This window comes from Syngnathus acus, chromosome 5, assembly GCF_901709675.1.
Source record: "Syngnathus acus chromosome 5, fSynAcu1.2, whole genome shotgun sequence".
Taxonomy (NCBI): Eukaryota; Metazoa; Chordata; class Actinopteri; order Syngnathiformes; family Syngnathidae; genus Syngnathus; species Syngnathus acus.
This window is the reverse complement of record NC_051091.1, coordinates 11,543,870-11,561,353: the sequence shown is the minus strand read 5'-3', so window position 1 is coordinate 11,561,353 and position 17,484 is coordinate 11,543,870. Positions and strand designations below refer to the sequence as shown.

At 44.4% G+C, this 17,484-nt stretch overlaps 1 protein-coding gene across 4 annotated transcripts in view; it reads right to left on the bottom strand.

Moving 5' to 3' along the window:
• gli1 (GLI family zinc finger 1) overlaps nt 1-17,484 on the bottom strand; it is a 31,609-nt gene that overhangs the window by 6,125 nt on the left and 8,000 nt on the right. The window contains exons 2-7 of one of the 4 annotated variants that reach the window (XM_037251817.1): nt 2,779-2,894; nt 1,334-1,572; nt 1,119-1,211; nt 859-1,060; nt 287-446; nt 52-159 (exon numbers count right to left, since the gene is read on the bottom strand). In XM_037251817.1, the coding sequence (XP_037107712.1) occupies nt 52-159; nt 287-446; nt 859-1,060; nt 1,119-1,211; nt 1,334-1,572; nt 2,779-2,849 (873 nt within the window). In that variant the 5' untranslated portion in view covers nt 2,850-2,894. The remainder of the gene's footprint in view (nt 1-51; nt 160-286; nt 447-858; nt 1,061-1,118; nt 1,212-1,333; nt 1,573-2,778; nt 2,895-17,484) is intronic. The other 3 variants (XM_037251819.1, XM_037251820.1, XM_037251818.1) reach the window with 3 other exon arrangements.

Here is a 17,484-nt window from a genome sequence, read left to right as displayed (position 1 = left end):
AATATTGTGACCAGCAGCTGTATTATTTGATCAGCTGGTTCTACGTAGTACCTGAGTACCGGTGGAAGAAGGGCTGGCCACATCTCCCTCAGACCTCTCCTCCAGGGTCTTCACGTTCATGCCATCCATCACCATTCCCAAGCCTGGCTCTGTCTTCAGCTATAATAGACAGCACATAAAATGCACCCATTTAACAATCTTTGTCGCTTTTGCGGCATCATGTTTCCTCTCAGTTGTCAGACAGCAAATAGATAACGCATCAAGATGGGCTCAGTCTTAGTCTTACTTGTCCGTGTTTGGGTGGAGGATGGAGACGAGGGTTATGGGCGGGCAGTCGGGAAGCCTGGCATGGGCCCGGTGTGTGAGGTGTGCCCCCGCCTACTCCGTACATGGAGCCCTGAGGCCTGGATTGGCAATTAATATTGCTGGAATAGCCCAGAGATGGACTGCAGCGAAATACAGAATGTGAAAAAAATAATAATGGCAATTTTGGAATACTAAATAATACTGCACAGTATGCATTGTAATATTGTTTTCTATTTTTATTGGCAAGAAAAATTGTTGACTGTTAAAATTCCCCAAAACAAAATGTGTTTTGGAACTGGTGTGTGGCTTAAATAAAGTTTGCGAAAAGTTGTATCACAGTATTGTAGCGCCACAAGGTGGAGAATATGTGAACTACACCTTCATATTTTTTTATGAATTATTTAAAAAGGTCCATGGCACATGACCAATTTATTTTTGCAGTTTTCGTGTAAGTCTGCTGCCAAACCAACAAGCAGCAAAAAAAACAAAAAACATCAGTATATATTTTATATTACGCCACAATAATATCTAGAATGTTACGTAATGTCTGACCTCATGGCACTGACAGACAGATGGCCATACGAGCTGGACCCGTTGGGCGTGCAACGAGCGTTAACGAAGGCCACAAGGGAGTTAGGTGAAGTTCGGATGACTGTCTGCAGGTCCACGCTTGGATCGGACAGTGGCGAGATGGACAGCGCTCGCTTCTTACTCAGCTTAAGCATGGAGCGTGGCGTGGAGAACCTGGAGCCTGCTTCAAAGGGGCGTTGTCAAAAATAGCCAGCCACATTTTTTTACTTTTGCTTTCTTACCGTCACCTGAGCCAATCTGATCTGAGGCCGACTGGCAGAAGTTGTGATGGGAGGACATCATGTTGTTCTGGTTACAGTAGGGGGCGCTGTTGCCTGTGAAAATATTTAGTGTCCTTGGTACTAGCACTGAAGCATGAGTATCGTCCCATTTCCTCAAGTATATGCCAAAATCTCAAGCATCACCAGGTTGACCATCACAGAAACTTCACACAAACCTTCCGTGGATGCCATGCTCCTGTGGCTCATCATACTGAGAGGGGGCGGAGCCTGTGGGGGCCTCATGTATTGATCCAAGCAATGGCCGATGCTCTGCGCAGATCCCGGGCCCGGCCCGTGACCCATACCAGGAGTCATAGGATTGTACATGGCTCTGCAGTCCTGGGGAGGGCTGTTGATGAGCGGGCCTCGCAACGAGGGGACGTCGCTGTACGGAGACTGGTCTGAGGGCAGTAAGCTATTCAAAACAGCAAGGAATTAGTTCAATTGATGAAGTAGAATGCCGTTATTGCAAATGACAGGTGGCTTAAAGAGGCACTCACTTAAAAAAATACAAAATTCTGATTAATACTGTTGAATATAAAGTTAAGTTTTATTCATCCTAGGGGGCAGCCATTTTGTCACTTGCTGTCGACTAAAAACGACATCAGTAGCTCAGGACTCAGGTAATGACCAATCATGGTTCAGGTTTCCAATGACACATGACCAAACAGGTGAGCTGTGATTGGCCCAGTCCAGTCCAGGGTCTTATTGACTACCCTCAACAAAACTAAGATTGCATTGTTTCCTCTTCCCCACTAGAAGGCAGACTGTCATTATTTTGTCCATCGCTTCAGAAATCCCAATTTAGATAAGTTTATTTTAGTCTCTTGAATTTCGGCATAATTCAAGAAATAAACTCTTTATCCATCCGTCCGTCCGTCCGTCCATCCATCCATCCATCCATCCATCCATCCATCCATCCATCCATCCATCCATCCATCCATCCATCCATCCATCCATCCATCCATCCATCCATCCATCCATCCATCCATCCATCCATCCATCCATCCATCCATCCGTATACCTTGTCCTAATCCTCCCTTTCAGCTCTGAGTCTTTGAGCACAACCTGTATTCTCCACTGGAGCTTAATCTGCACCCTCTAATCCACGACAGCCCCCCCCCCACCCCCCCAGAATGCAACTCAGCGCCTCTTTTCTCTTCTGCCATTCAATCTGTTGAGTTTCTCGGTTTCTCCCTCTGGCCCCTCGGATCCCCCTCCTTGCCTATCTCCTTCTATCTCCTCGGCCTTGCTCAACGGCCCGGCCCGTTGACTCAATGCGGTAACCTGAGCGGGGCCGCGGGTCTGCGGGGCAGTCATGCAGAGCGCAGCAGGGGCCGGTCAGCCTGTAATTAGCAGCTGTCAGAGAGGCAGAGTCCGCCCCGCAACCTGGGTGGCATGGGGAACCAAGGGAGGGGATGGGAGGGGAGGAGGATCGGTGCAGAGAGCGAAGAGTGTGAAGGCTGAGCTCGTCCCACAACAATTGCAGTGGCACCCTCAGAAAAAAGCGCAGGCCGAAAATAGAAGCAGGTTCTAAGATGTCACCGTGACCGATACGAAACTACGGTGATGTAAGAACAACTCGTGTTGGCCTAACAGTCTTTAAAATGTGACTTCTTACCCTCTGGAGGGCTGTCCGGGGGAGGTGTCATAGTGATACAGCCCCTGGTGCGGTTGCATGTCCACTGGCATCGGAGCTCAGAGACGACCGACTGCTCCCCTCACGCCACCGACCTGCTGGCAGTCCAAACACAAAGACCCATGCGAGTTAGTTCGGGCCGGCCAGACCCGACCCGCCGCCAAACCAAAACAAACCAAAGTGGACTAAAATACCCCAGAAGGACAGATACAATTGTGGACGCGTAGGACGTTAATAACAGAGCAAAGTAAACAAGACAAGGCCCGCTCCCAAAGATGGAGTTTATTTTAAAAGCGACGCTGGCTAGGAAATGCATTATATTATATTAGAAGTACGTACAAGTAGGAATTAACGCAGGAATAACTGACATTCAAAGCCACACCATTAAACTTTGACTGGAACCCAAAGGAACTCCTATATATACTGAATGGGAAAGGGCTGTAATTTGACCTCATTCTTTGCAAACCAATACATTTGAAACATTCTGATGGGACTACAATTGTTTTTCCTATCATATTTATTATAGCTGTTGATCAGCATACAGATTTGGAGGAGAATGAAAAAAAAAAAGTCTCAAGTCCTTCCCCTTTGGTAACTGCTGGGTCAATATATTTAATTTACAATAATAAATTGAAAAATATATGTACATATAGTAGTTATAAATACTAAGCGGTATGGCTGGATGGATGAAAAAAATAAAAATAAAATATATATTTTTCTCCATTTTTATTTTTATTTCTTTTTATTACTTTTTTTTCAGAAAAACCACAGAGGATTTGCCGTGGTAAATATTGATCAAATTTAGCATTTATGATTGTCCGCCCCGACCTTTGGACTCATAGATCTTTGGAGGCATCTTGAGGTCTTTCAGAAAAAGAAATCAAAACCCACTGATGCTAATTCTTTTACTCAACACCTCTGACCCGGCCTTTCGTGGAGCCAGACAATCATGTTGCTACCGTTCACGTGACGATCGTCGAAAAGAGTCGAGATGAAAGCGTCCGCCTGCTGTTGCCACTACGGTTATGTGGCCGCACGAGTGTTAAAAGGGCAGCGGGGAGCCGTTTAAGCCCCTCGAGTCACCTTTGGGGATTTAGAGTGTAAAGTTAGCAAACGGCTAAATGACATTGGCGGCCCTGTGGTGGTAATTGCATGTATTTGCCACTGGCTTGACATGTATGTATGATAATTAGCTGCGAGTGCTAAATAGAGATCTCGCCGTGCACTTCAGCTGTCCAGAACTCGTAAATGCCACGAAGGCACACACACACACACACACACACATACACACACACACACACACACCTGTCAGTCTCGCCAATGGGGTAACACAATAATAAAGTGTCCAACAAGTCTGGAGAGGCCGCGACACTACTGTATAAGTGTGGAGCCAGGTGCCAGACAAGTGTGTGTGTTCGTGTGTGTCTTTGGAAAGATAAATGAGCCTCAATAATATTTAAAACGACCTGCACATGAATTAAGCCGCTGAGAACGAGTGCATTGACATCACGCACTGGTACAGACTTGTTGCCATCATTTATGAAGTTAGGGAATTCATTTTATTTTTAATTGTATCTATTTATTTGCCCTATTCATTATCTAATCGTTAATTTAAATTCATTATATTTATCTACAGGTTTATTTTCGATGTAAGTCTAAATTCATAAATGAAAATAAAATGAAAAATTCAATGTAGGAGAAACATATGGATTATGAATCACAATGTTACACAGATTTAAGTCCTCCACAATTTTGCAGTGGCCAACACTGGAAGCCTTGACCCTTCTTCCAAATTAAGTACATACAAGAAAGGTGAGAACATTTGAGCTCCAAGTCAGCGCTCATGTTTTGTAGCACAACCACCATCGTTTCGAGTTTTGATGTCATAGCTTGACAAATTTACAGAATACCGTTTTTGTCCACCCTTGACAAGCCTGGTGAAGCTCCAACATTTTTTAAAGCCTTTCAACGTACAAGTACAAAAAAAAATAGCCGTGAGAAAATGTAGGATGGATTGTTTTTGCGTCAAGACCATTGGTGGAATACTTAGTTGGTAGATGCTGATTACCAGTCCAGGGTGTATGTAGTTCCCCATTTGTTAACTTGTTTAGGCTTTTCTAAGCAGAATACACACCATAGACAATGGGAATGTCCTTTGTACCATAGCGCAGTTCACCAAAAGCCGACTGTGGTTGGGCTTGACATGTCAACAAGTGGGAAACGATGGTTGTGATTGCGCAGGCTACAAGTTCAAGTTCTCTGCAGATTAAACTCCACGATTGTGTTCGCTGCCTGCCATCTTTTCTCGACTGTGTATATCTGTCTGCTATCTCTCGCTGCCTCCACCCTCATTCTTCCTCCTCTCGTTCTCTCTCTCTGGGCTTCGTTCCTCACCCCCCTCCTTCTGGCGGCGGTGCAGACGAGGTGGGTGTTCTCTGGACTGTTATGACTTAGAGAGACGATAATGGCAGCTATAATGTAGCCAGCCGTTCCTGATGTGGCCGGCCTTGCGGAGGGAGGACGGTGTTGTGTTAAGGCTGGAGGGCGGGGGGACCCTCATCCAACCACAGGGGCCAGAAGACCCTGCCCTCTCATTCCCTTGCTCTTCTCCGCCCTCCAACCCCCTGACTTTTTGCGGCCCTCTTGTTTTCCTTCAGTGGTAAACTTTGTTTTTAAATTCTGGTTTTGTTTTGCTAACACCACCCCACCCGACACGGACTCTCAAGGGCTTGAACCCCCCCCCCCCCCCCCCCCCTCCCCCCACGCCTCCTCACCCGCCTTCCCCATCCACCCTCCCCTCTGTTTTTACCCCTTTTACTCAGTGAATTCCTCGCAGTTGCTGTAATGTGATGGGACGGCGGAGGGGAGGGCGAAGGAGAGGGGGGGGGCACGATGTGACCACCGCAAAGGCCACCGAACTGGAGACATCACCGTAACGTACTTTGTACAATAAGCCTCGACTCACTGACCTGCCGCGGACCAGATTAGTGTCACTTTGACTTCCATTCAGCGTCATGGAAATGACTTTAATTCCCCTTTCTGCTTTAGCGTGACACTCACAAGATATTAAACAAGGCTAATTATCATTGTGAAAATGGATTTCAAAATGAAATAATTTGACAATTACCACAGATATGGTGGAAGTGCATGTCTTGTATTTCTTTTTCTAAAACACATCTGCAATTTGTGAAATGATTTCATCACTACTAACACCCAACGTGAAAGTGTCATCATAATCTTCAATGGTTTTCTTAGCTTTGCTCCCTCAGGTTAGAGAAAGCCGCAAATCATCCTGTGCTGAAAAGAAGACAACATAGTCAAAGCTGATGTTTACTAGACTCGCTTTGTGGCTTAGCCCAGTCATCAAATAGGCTAATTCACACCTCGACTATTCAAGTATTGTAAACAGCGGCTGCTGATATGTCTCTGTTGACCTTCTCACACTGTCAAAATGAAGCGTTGATCCCTTGTTGTTACACAGCCAGAGCGACTGATGACAGACATGACGACGGCACCGGAAGACTTTGCTCATGACGACACAGTAGCGAGATGAGATCAAACGCTGGCGGTACTTTGTGTAACAATTGGGCTTTATGTTCCATCCCCGACCCCGAAATTATGACTTTCAAAAATAGTATTACTTGCAAACTTTTAAAGGGCATTATACAAAACTTACTTTTACTTACAAAATTTACTTTCGAACGTAAAAGTTTTGTGTGCGGGAGTATTCATTGTAACTTTTCTTCTGCACTACTTCAATGCTTCTCTGCAGGCCACCCAGCCGTCTAGCTGCACATACCTGCGGTTTCCTGCACCCCACTCCTCCGCCACTCCTCCTGCCTCCCCCTGACACACACACACACGCACACACACACACTTCTTCCCCGTCGACATGTCCAACATGTATGAGCAACGTTGGCTCTTGTCTTGTCTTCCCCTTGTCAATTTTTCTTGTTCTTGTTCTTTTCCCCAGATTCTTTTCAAAGCAAAAAAGGCAACTTTTGAGCCTTAATACTCCATATATATATATATATATATCGCTCTCGCTATTTAATCTAATCTGACTATCTAGGTAGAGCGCTGCTGAAAACTGCAAATATTTCTTTGAACTCCTTATAAGGAGAGGTGCCGGAGGAAACCGGGCTAAGAAAAAAAAAACGACAACAGCGGAGGTGGGCGAGAGTGATAAATGCATACAGCAGATGAGGAGAGCCGAATTCACACAGCTGGCTCGCAGCTGCGGACGGCAGCTTGCGGTAATGCTAATCTATAAACAACAAAGGAAGAACGTAGGGGAAAAAAGACATCATAAATCCTCCAGTTCGAATAATTAATTATCATTCTTCAGCGGAAAAGCTGGTGGAGCATTTCTTCGATGTCCTTGATCCGGTTTAAGGGTCATGTACTAGTGCCACATTTGGCCTATACTATTATGAGCTTCAAATGCATATCACGGAAATTGAAGAATGTCTTAAATGGCTTCAAAGTCTCTTGTAAACATCTACCACACTACTAGTAGTACCACGAGTCAACTACCTTAGAGTTTTGCCTCACTTGTAAGAAATAGTTGAATGGCAAAGTTGTTTACTAGTCTGCAGAAATGTCGTAAGTCGTGTAAATAGTAAGACACAGACATTCTAGGAGTGTGCAGAATTGACTCACAAGTGAGGACAGAATATTATTTTTCTTTTACTAGTGTCACGTTTGACCAACTTGTACGCAATCAAACAGTCTAGTAAAATACTGTGGGAGCAGTGGAAAAAAAACAATTACTATTGGTTCGCCCGGGCTCATCTTCGTCACCACCGAGCCTTTTTTTCCCCTGACACCAGCGGCTCAGTGGAACCTCAAACCAGATCATTATCCCGCGGGTTTATACAGGCACCGCAGTGATTATAAGAAAAATAATAATCCTAACAGTCTTGGGTGGGCAGGCCATATTTATAGGCGGGCTGCCGCTGCTACTTATATATTCCTTAGCTGCGCAACAGCTGGAGGAAGAGAGACATAAGGGCACCAGGGGATGGGAATGAGTGCGTCTGCGTGGGCGGATTCCCGGTGCATGTGTGCGGCAGAAAGCGGGAAAAGACCACGACGCCATACGCTGCAGGAATGACTGTTTGTGTGTCCGTGTGTGTGTGAGGAAACCGCTGGGCATGCATGACGACAACACGGAGGAGTAGCAGGCATGGATGCTTCATGTGGATTTTATTGTGCGTTAACGGTTGAGTCAGTTTAGTTATGTTATGAAATGTGTCCACAGAGATGAATGGACACAAAATGGATGATCTTTGTGATGTGGTTTCTTTTCAAGCCTCTCAAGGAATCCCTCACGTCATTATGACATCTTTCTACCCAAGACCGTTTCGATAAGTTTGCACCTGGCATGTGTTTTGAATGCGGCGCAAGCCCAACCTAGTTTCCGTCTAGCTTGCTGGGTACATTGAACAGCAAAGATTTATTTATTTATTTATTTATTTATGCATTTATTTATCTATGCATGTATTTATTTGAAACATTTTGCACTTATAAATTAAAAAGGTACTGAAGTTAGATATTCCAATCAGGTTGCAGTAATCTTGCCTTGTGCTTGCCGTACACAACATGAGCTCTCCTCATGTGTGGTCCATCAAAGAGCATTGCTCATTAATCACCACTAATTATCTGCAACACACACACACACACACACACACATGCACGTTTTAGTGCCTTATTGTCTCACTGGCACGGATACACAACACACATACGGCACACACGTGTATGCATACACACACTGAAGTGATGTCCGTGTGTGTGTGTGTGTGTGTGATTGTGTTTGTGAGTGCGTGTGTGTGTGTGTGTGTGTGTGTGTGTGTGTGTGTGTGTGTGTGTGTGTGTGTGTGTGTGTGTGTGATGTCCTACCAGGAGTGTAATTAAGAAAATTAACATCACTAAAAGACAATAAATGAGTCATTAGTAGAGGGGAGGACGCTAATGCTATTACGACAAACAATCACCCATTTTCCTGCAGGAGTCTGATTTATGATTATATGTTTCTTGCCACAAAAGTCTGTAAAATGCCTAAAAATATCTAGTGACTGTCTGAATATTAAAAAGTGAAATGTCTGTCAATTGAAAAAAATAGAATTCATAATTTAATCTTTAAAACTAATAGTTCTAACAGTATAATGTCTGACCATTGGAAATATTTATAAAATTAAAATGATCATAAAATGATTATCTTCTTTTTAAAAGATTTTTGAACAAATTTAGTAATTGTAAAATCTTTTGTTCAAATATATAATGGAAAAAAATATCTCTATTCAAATTATGCTATATTTTCCACTTTAAATATGAGCAGTGGCAATAACTAACATTTTTGTCTTTATTTTTTCTTAGTTAACAAAATAGAAACTTTGCGTGGGTCCAGAAAAAGTTTTCGATGCCATGATGCACTCACAATAGACCTAATGGTATGTAAAGCAAATAACATACAAGTGAAAGCTAAAACAAGGATCTCTCAATCAAACAAAGACAGAAGAAAAGAAAATGAGAAACGAGTAAGTGTGAATCACTTGAGCAGGGAGAAAAAAAAAAAAAAAGGAAAAGCAAATCTGGCGTCCGTCATGTTGTTTTGTAGCGAATGACTCACCGAGTCTGTGTGTGGTATTCATGGCCTCCTTTCTGCTGCACAAAAGCAGGATGGAGGGAATCGGAGGGGGATCCAAAAGGGGAAAGAAAGCGAGAGTGACAAAGAAGAAGAAAAAGGAGCTGATGCTCGCAGACGAACAGAGAGAAAGAGAGCGAGGCTATGCTTGAGCGGATCTTTTGACTGACAACAGAAGCACTGTTGGCGTCCCATTTTGCAGACTGTATTGTGCCACCTGATCATCGCAGGGTCAGCGCCAACAAATATTCACAGCCGCTCATTTTGCTACATCCTCGGAGGTTAAGTCATTCGTAGTGACATGAGAGCGTATGCTGTATATAAAAAGTCTACACACCCCAGTTTTGTGATTCGAAAACATGACACCAAGAGAAATCATGCCGTTAATTAAAAAAAAACTGAATTTAATCGGTCAATCGATCGGTTATCAAAATTTCATCCCCTCCAATATTGGATTCAACAGCAGCCAGAAAAAAAAAAAATAAATCTCAGTCGAGCACTATCAGTGAATTTTGGATGCTGGATTCACTGTACAGGAAGTTCCACTAAATTGCTCTGGAAGGACAAACAAAATTCCACATCGGCTACGAAGGAGAATAATAAAAGGCCAAGGCATGTCTCCTTTAAGGGCCAGCAGACGTTTGGTATTCATTACCGGCCATAAAGGTTGACAAAGAGAAGGCTCGCATGTCGTGGAGAGGAGAGAAGAGGGGAGCGTTGGAGTGCTTTGGCGAGCTTCAAGCCGAGAGTCGCGCAGAGCTGAAGATGTTCCTGCGCTCGCCAAAGGAGGGTACCTGAAGAGGGCCAAACATTAAGCCGCGGGGTCCACGTTCTAGGACCCTTGGAGAGTTTGTCTTGTAATTGAGTCAATTGTTGACACCCCCTCCACCCCCCACGCTCTCCCCCTTCTTGCAATGTTCAAGCTGCCTCAGCAAATCTTGCTTTAAAAGCCTGCTGAATAATTAATGCTCTCTCTCGCTCTCTCTCTCTCTCTCTCTCTCTCTCTCTCTCTCTCTCTCTCTCTCTCTCTCTCTCCATCCATCCATCTCGTTCTCCTCTTGCCCCTACCCTCCCCTCGCGCTCTTTACGTCTTTTCCGTTGTCACCCAGGATAATTGTACGCTGAGTCAAAGGCGGCCCCGTTTGGGAGGGAGATCACCCCAAATCTTTTTACAAGCACCCTCCCCAACCATTTGTCGCCCTCTCCTACATTCTCCTCCTTCTGCTTCATTCCTGCTTTTGTTTGGACCGTGGGATGAATTTTAATCACGCACCACCTTCTCAGTTTATGACTCAAACTGTATGGCCGCTGCACCGACAGAAGACTTTGGGAATGTGAAGACTTTGTCTAAATATGATGTGGTAGAAGGAACAGAATCTAAGCTAAGCACGTCCAAAATCTTTTTCCAAACTCTAGCTGGAATCATCCAATTATGTTTTGTTTTTGTTGGGTTCGGAAATGCAACTATAAACGATGCCATAATAGACAGTCCGCCACTTTTTTTTGGTGCTGGTTAGCTTTTGCGCTTGAACATAAACACTATAAGAAGTACGGTCTCCATCTTCTTTCCGTTTTTCCTCTTTGTTGTGGCAAATGTTCCTTAGTACCCAATCTAGGCTATTGACGGCGAGACCAGGGGATAATTTAGCACAGGCCAAATGTTTGTAACAGGACTGACTGGCGAGAACAGTTTTAAGGTTAGCGGTGTCGTGGGGGATGGGAAGGGCCATCATTTTGAAATGCCTCCTTCATTTAAGAACACTTTGTTTGCGCAAGGGCTCTACTGTGGCGCCTTTTCCCCCCTCCCGTTGTCTCGTTGTCATTCGGCGACTACGTAACAGGTGCTCTTAAAGACAATTGCGCTCGGGACTATAGCGTGACACAGAGACACAGGAATGAGTGACAAAGAGAAAATGATGACTCCCGCAAGAATGCAGTGGAGTGAAAAGGACAAACTTCCTGACAACGACCGGCTAAAGTGCGACCCGAGTGTGATAGTTTTTAGTTTTACAAGCTTTGCCTCGTTTCCTGCCCACTGCACATTTGGCCTACTGTGATTATGAGGGCAAAACGGGACCTTTAGCAGAAAAGAATGGCAGCCATCTTGCATTTGTCTTTTTACTAAAACATTGTAGGAGCAAAACTGATTTACTGGAGAAAGTTATCCAACGTTCAAATGCTTAAGTCAGTTATTTTTATTTTGAATTGTACTGTCCTACAGTCTCATGAAAGGAAAAAATGATACAGCCCAGCAAAACATTGCTTTTTATTTCGTTTACCTTGAATTATGAGTGTGGTGGACAAATTGCAAATGGGTGACCGATTTGAAAATCAAAAGGCACTTTGCTTGTTAAAGTCCGAATGAAAGAAAGCCATCAACGACTTGATCCACATGCTCACCGCCCGGCTGGGCTCCTCTCTCGTCCTTCTTGTCGAGTGTTTGTTAGGAAATCCTGAACAAACTGTGTCTGTTTGTCCTCACTTTGTCAACGACGGCTTTTTATAGACTTCTGCTATTGACAATCGCGCGACTCCCGATGGCCTCGCGCACACACTGGATAACACTGAGCAAATAGGTGTATGTACACACAATTCACACAGCGCTCTCAACCACTCTCACTATGTCACAGCCCGAACGGGAGATGGCTCCATTAGAAAGATTACATCGTGTCAAAACAGTGTAGAAACAGTCAACGGAAACAATCTCTAGCAACCTTGTTAGCCACTCAACAGTAATTGTTCATTAATGTTTGTAGTCCTGAAAAGAGATTGATTATCCTGTGTTAAAAAAAAAATTAAAAATGCAAATTTTGAGAAACAATAACGACACCAGAAACTGAATACGTTTCGAAAGGTTTGGTGAGTGCAACATGAATCCCTCTCATGTAATATTAGTTGTTATTGATTATTTTTAATTACTAAACAATATCAAATAAATAAAAATAATAAATGTAATTTCAAAACCTGTGAGAAATTTACCCGCACTCTCGTATTTTACAGACAAAATGCAACCGTTTAGCCATTTAAGGCTAGTCTTGTCCCTTTAACTTGACTAGAAGACAGTAGGACACTCCGGAATCCCTTGACTGACCCGTTCATGGCGAGAAAGAAAGTGAAAGGTAAAAGAAGACGTGAGAAAGAGAGGGTGGGTAAAAAGACAAAACGCAAAGGGAGCGAACCAGCGCTTGTGTGTCAATGGAGTAGATCATGGATGTCGGTAGGGGGCTCAGCCTTTGACACAATAGACCCCCAACTGAGCCGAGACCCTTCATACCCATACACTTATTTCACACATCTTCTCAAAGCACCCCTACAACCCCAATCCACTAGCCCACCCTAGCCCCCCAGCCTTGGTGCTCTGGCTCCAGTGACAGTAGCGAGAAATCCTGCATGTTGCAACGGGGAACCCACACTGGGGCCATCAGGACACCTTGCCTTTGTTTATTGGTGAACAATGGGGACAAGTCAGGACGGGGCAGTGAAAGCTTCCTCTCTCCTGGCAGGGAGCTGTTAAGAATGACAGCGGCATCAAGTGTTGGTGATAAATGGGTCATTAGCATGTGATCTGAGGTGAGGAGTGGGACTGTTAATGAGCCTCTGTATCAAAATCACAGCATATAGCTCGGGGGGTTCCAAATCTGTTGAGCGTCCATGAAATGACGTATTAAGCACACGAAAGTACTGTGACTGGTGAAGTATTTCAATTATGACATGTCAAACTGGATTCGTTTAAAATGCGGTTTTGATGGCGCATGTGTAATAAGAGAGGCGCGCAAACATTTCTTTTTCTCCTCAAAGAAAACATCTTTTGAAAAAGAATCTTTGCCGGAGAGGAAAATTCTACCTCAACATCCCGGGCAGCTCCAAGGGATTTCTGGCTGTAACCCAAAAACACTGAAGGCACGGTGAAGAAGGCCGGGCTTTGTGGCCTTAAGCAACTTGGCAGTTTGTTATACGTTGACAAAACGGCCATTTTCCAACAACGTAGATCAGTGGGAACTACAACTGCTAGATTTTTCATATATGGCTATGTACTTGCCTACAACGTTGGTTTTACTTTTTCTCCTTACATTTTAAAGGAATGGAAAGTGAAGGAAATTTATATGGTAGTGCTCACGGCCTAGCATTAGCATAACTAGCCTGTGGGCACCACAGGCTCTAGCGGGCTCCCCCTTCCCCCATTTACAAGGCCCTTCAGCAGTCGGCTGGTTGCTAGACAATACGCTTGGTTATGTGGGTTATGTAAAGACCCTCGTGCACACAAAAGCCAGTGTGGGTGCCTGTTATGTGGCGCTCTTCAGAACCCCGGGTCAGTTAGCAGAAGAGCTCTGGCGCTAGCACTCCAAGTTGAGAACGCTTCCTCTCCACTGTGTTTGCTGAGAGGAGTGGGCACGTAAAGGCCAGTGAATTATCTGCCCGTCGTTAATTTCACTTAACCCAACGGCTTGTGAAAAAAACAAAAAAAAGACAAACCAAAAAACACCACTTGAGAGAGGTTAAAATAAGACGCTTGTTGACCCGGAGATGTATCGCGGCTTGGATTTTGAGGCCTACGCTTGTTTGCTTATACCGTATTTTTTGGACTATAAGTCGTGGTTTTTTTCATAGTTTGGGTGGGGCGACTTATACTGAGGAGCGACTTATATGTGAATTTAGTCGGTGAAACCGCGATAAACGAACCGCGATGTAGCAAGGGATTATTGTAATTTGAATTTCAAGTGACGTCAGCGTCGCGGCGGTTGTTTACATAAAGGACAGAAATTCGATCACGGGATGACGAAGATGACGAAGGGCCCCACGTACTACCGGCATCATTAGCGGCTTTGTTTGTAAGTGACACGGAGGACGAAGAGTTTGAAGGATTTAATGATTTGGAGTGACACAGAAGGTTTGAAAAACTATTATGGCTTTTACGCACGCCCGGTCCTACTCTACGGCGCTCTCTTTCACCTCCGTGGATGGAAGTCGAGGGCCGGCGCTCGGCCGGGTGGCTGTCCGTGGACGGTGGATGGGGCTCGGACATGGCTTTTACGCACGCCTGGTCCTATTCTATGGAGCTCTCTTCCACCTCCGTGGCTGGAAGTGCCACCTCCGGGGATGGAAGTCCACGCCGCCACACGCCTGGAAGACGACGGCGGTGCTTGGGGCCGTGTGGCGGTGAACTATTTTATAGTTATAGTTATTTGATATATTTTATTTCGTGTAGCACCTTGTATATGTTTTTATCGTTACAGTTCAGTAGTTGTTGGCTCGTTGACATTTTGTTTTGTTAAATAAAAAGCCATTTACCAAACCCACATCTTTCCTTGTACTTAGTTAACGCTACAACATAGTTATATACTAGATCTGTGGAATAACGACGATGCTGACGTCAGGGCGCACGCGCGGCGTTGTTGACAAAGGACGAGGAATTTGATCGATGGATTTAATGATTTGGAGCGACATAGATGGTTTGATAGTATTATTGCTTATATAATAGTTATTTAATATATAATTTATATATCGTTATATGGGCCTGTGGAATATTTTGAAGTGCAAGTGCCGTCAGCTGCGCGCACCATTGTTGACATAAAGGACGATCGATGGATTTAATGATTTGGAGTGACACAGATGGTTTGATAATATTATTCCTTATATAATAGTTATTTGATATATAATTTATATATCGTTATATGGGCCTGTGGAATATTTTGAAGTGCAACCGCCGTCAGCGGCACGCACCCGGCCGGCATTGTTGACATAAAGGACGATCGATGGATTTAATGAATTGGAGTGCCACAGATGGTTTTATAAACGTGTTATTTATGTAATAGTTATTTGAATAACTCTGAATGCTACGTCAGGCCCGTTCTCAGCTCTTCGTTTGTGTTTAGGTCACGTTAGCATACCTATCGTTTAGCCTGTTGTTGCTCGTTCATGTCTGTTCTTGGTGTTGGATTTTGTCGAACAAATTTCCCCCAAAATGCGACTTATACTCCGGAGAGACTTATATATGTTTTTTTTCACGTTATTGTGCATTTTATGGCTAATGCGACCTATATTCCGGAGCGACTTTTAGTCTGAAAAATACGGTACTTAGAGTTCTTCTTTCTGTTTGTGTGTCTTGTTTAGACTGGGCTTTTTTTTTCAGCATTTCCTGCATGCATATTTCCATCCAGCTATCCATTTTCTGTACCGTGTCTGTACTGAGTCACTAGTGAGGTGGGACCTATCCTAGGTGACTTTGTGATAGAGAACAGCTCTCTAGCCATCTAAAAAAAAAGCCCATGCAAGCATAGTGGAACATGCAAATACCTAAAAGCCAGAACCTCGAACCCACAACCTCAAAGCTGTGAGGCAGCTGTGCTAACCACTTTAGCACTGTTACTGCCTGAAGAACATACATAAGCATCAATATGGGGAATTGGTTTATTTCTTTATTATTTTTAGAAATCTGTATGCTACTATGGATTAATAAATAGGTTTTATGAATGTGTGTTTGTGTGTGTGCGTTTGTGTGTGTGGGACAAGAAGGGCCCTCCCGGCAATGACTAGTGGTAAGCCACACACCACAGACGCATCAACAGTCTGCCTCGATGGCCAACCAGCAGGACACTGAAGTAAAGCCACTTCGATGACAAGCGAGTTTGACGACAAGCTAATGAGAGACTTTCTTGTGAGTCGCAGTGAGTGAGCAGACACGATTGGGAATGACTGAGTTCCTATTGTTTGTTTTCCATTGCAAAAAGAGAAGGTCAATATTTTAGCATCTACTAAGAGTTGAATAGGCGCCGCTTTCCCTGAGTGGAAAAGTTGTGTACACTATAGGCGACTTTGGCGAAAGTTTTCTTCCAAAAATCTTCCGTCAGAAAGGCGGACTCTTCAAAACCAAATGTCTTCAACAAGCTGCGGCATGCGAGCGTGCCGCTTGCAAACAGAGCGTCTCGTTGCCCCCGAGGGCTCTGTCTCCATCCCACAGGAAGCCCGAGTGTGAGCCAGGACACACAAGGCGAGCGACGCTGGGCTGGGCTGGTATAGGGGGAGGGGCGGCGAGGGCTTTGAGACTCTTTAGGGCTGACTGACGGACTCTCCACTGACTGCATGGAAAGGAATCTCGTCAACTTGTCAGTTACCTTGTAGTCTTGCTCTTAAAAAGAACAGCCTGTGAGCTGACTTAAGGGATTTACGAGGCCATTCGAGGCATTTAGCTGGTTTCTTACGCTTTGACTTGCGTGCGCAAACTTTGAGATATGAGCGTCATTTGATGGTGGCGAATTCAATTCAAAGCACTCACTTTACAATAAGTAGCAATTTGTCAAACAGTCTATAGTCTGTATTCATGCACTCACATTTGCAGATCAAGAGCTCTGACTATCTCAACATTAATATTTTCTCAACACAACTGTCCAATAGTGACACAAACTCACCTAATTTCCATGTCTGAGGGCAACGTTCAACAAACAAAATGCTTTCCAAAAGTTTCTTCAGTAGACTTTGAACATTCAGGGATTGTTTCCCCACCAAGCCAACATGCCAAAAGAAGCGTTCCTCTCACCACGGCGAAAATACAAAGCCACCCACGCACACACACAACCTCTATTCCGGGCCTTTTAATAGACTACAGGTGCTGCCTAATAAGGGCCAATAAATGTGCCACGGCAGAGCAACTGCTATGTCGCTTGCTGAATGGGAAGAACAGAAATGTAATGGTGGTGGACAAGAGAGGGAGGGGTGGGGGGGTGCTGCTGGAGGAATCATCAGTGCTCCGGAAAAGTCTCATAAAGTGCAAACCTGCTGCACTGTCATCAGCTTGGAGGACAATGGTGGTCCACAGACACATGTTGTTGTGAGACACACACAAGTATTAGTAGATGCAAAAGTCCACTACCTCTCTCTATTATTAGCAGTAGCATTTTTGGCGCAACTATAGTAGTAGCAGCCATCAGTACCGCTTGTGCGGTAAACTTGTGTGTAAACTTGTGCTTTAAGCAGGTGTGCCACAGAGTGAGCTCCTGTGCCCCAACACACCCTTCTTGGAAGAAATATAGTGAGACAAGTGAGTC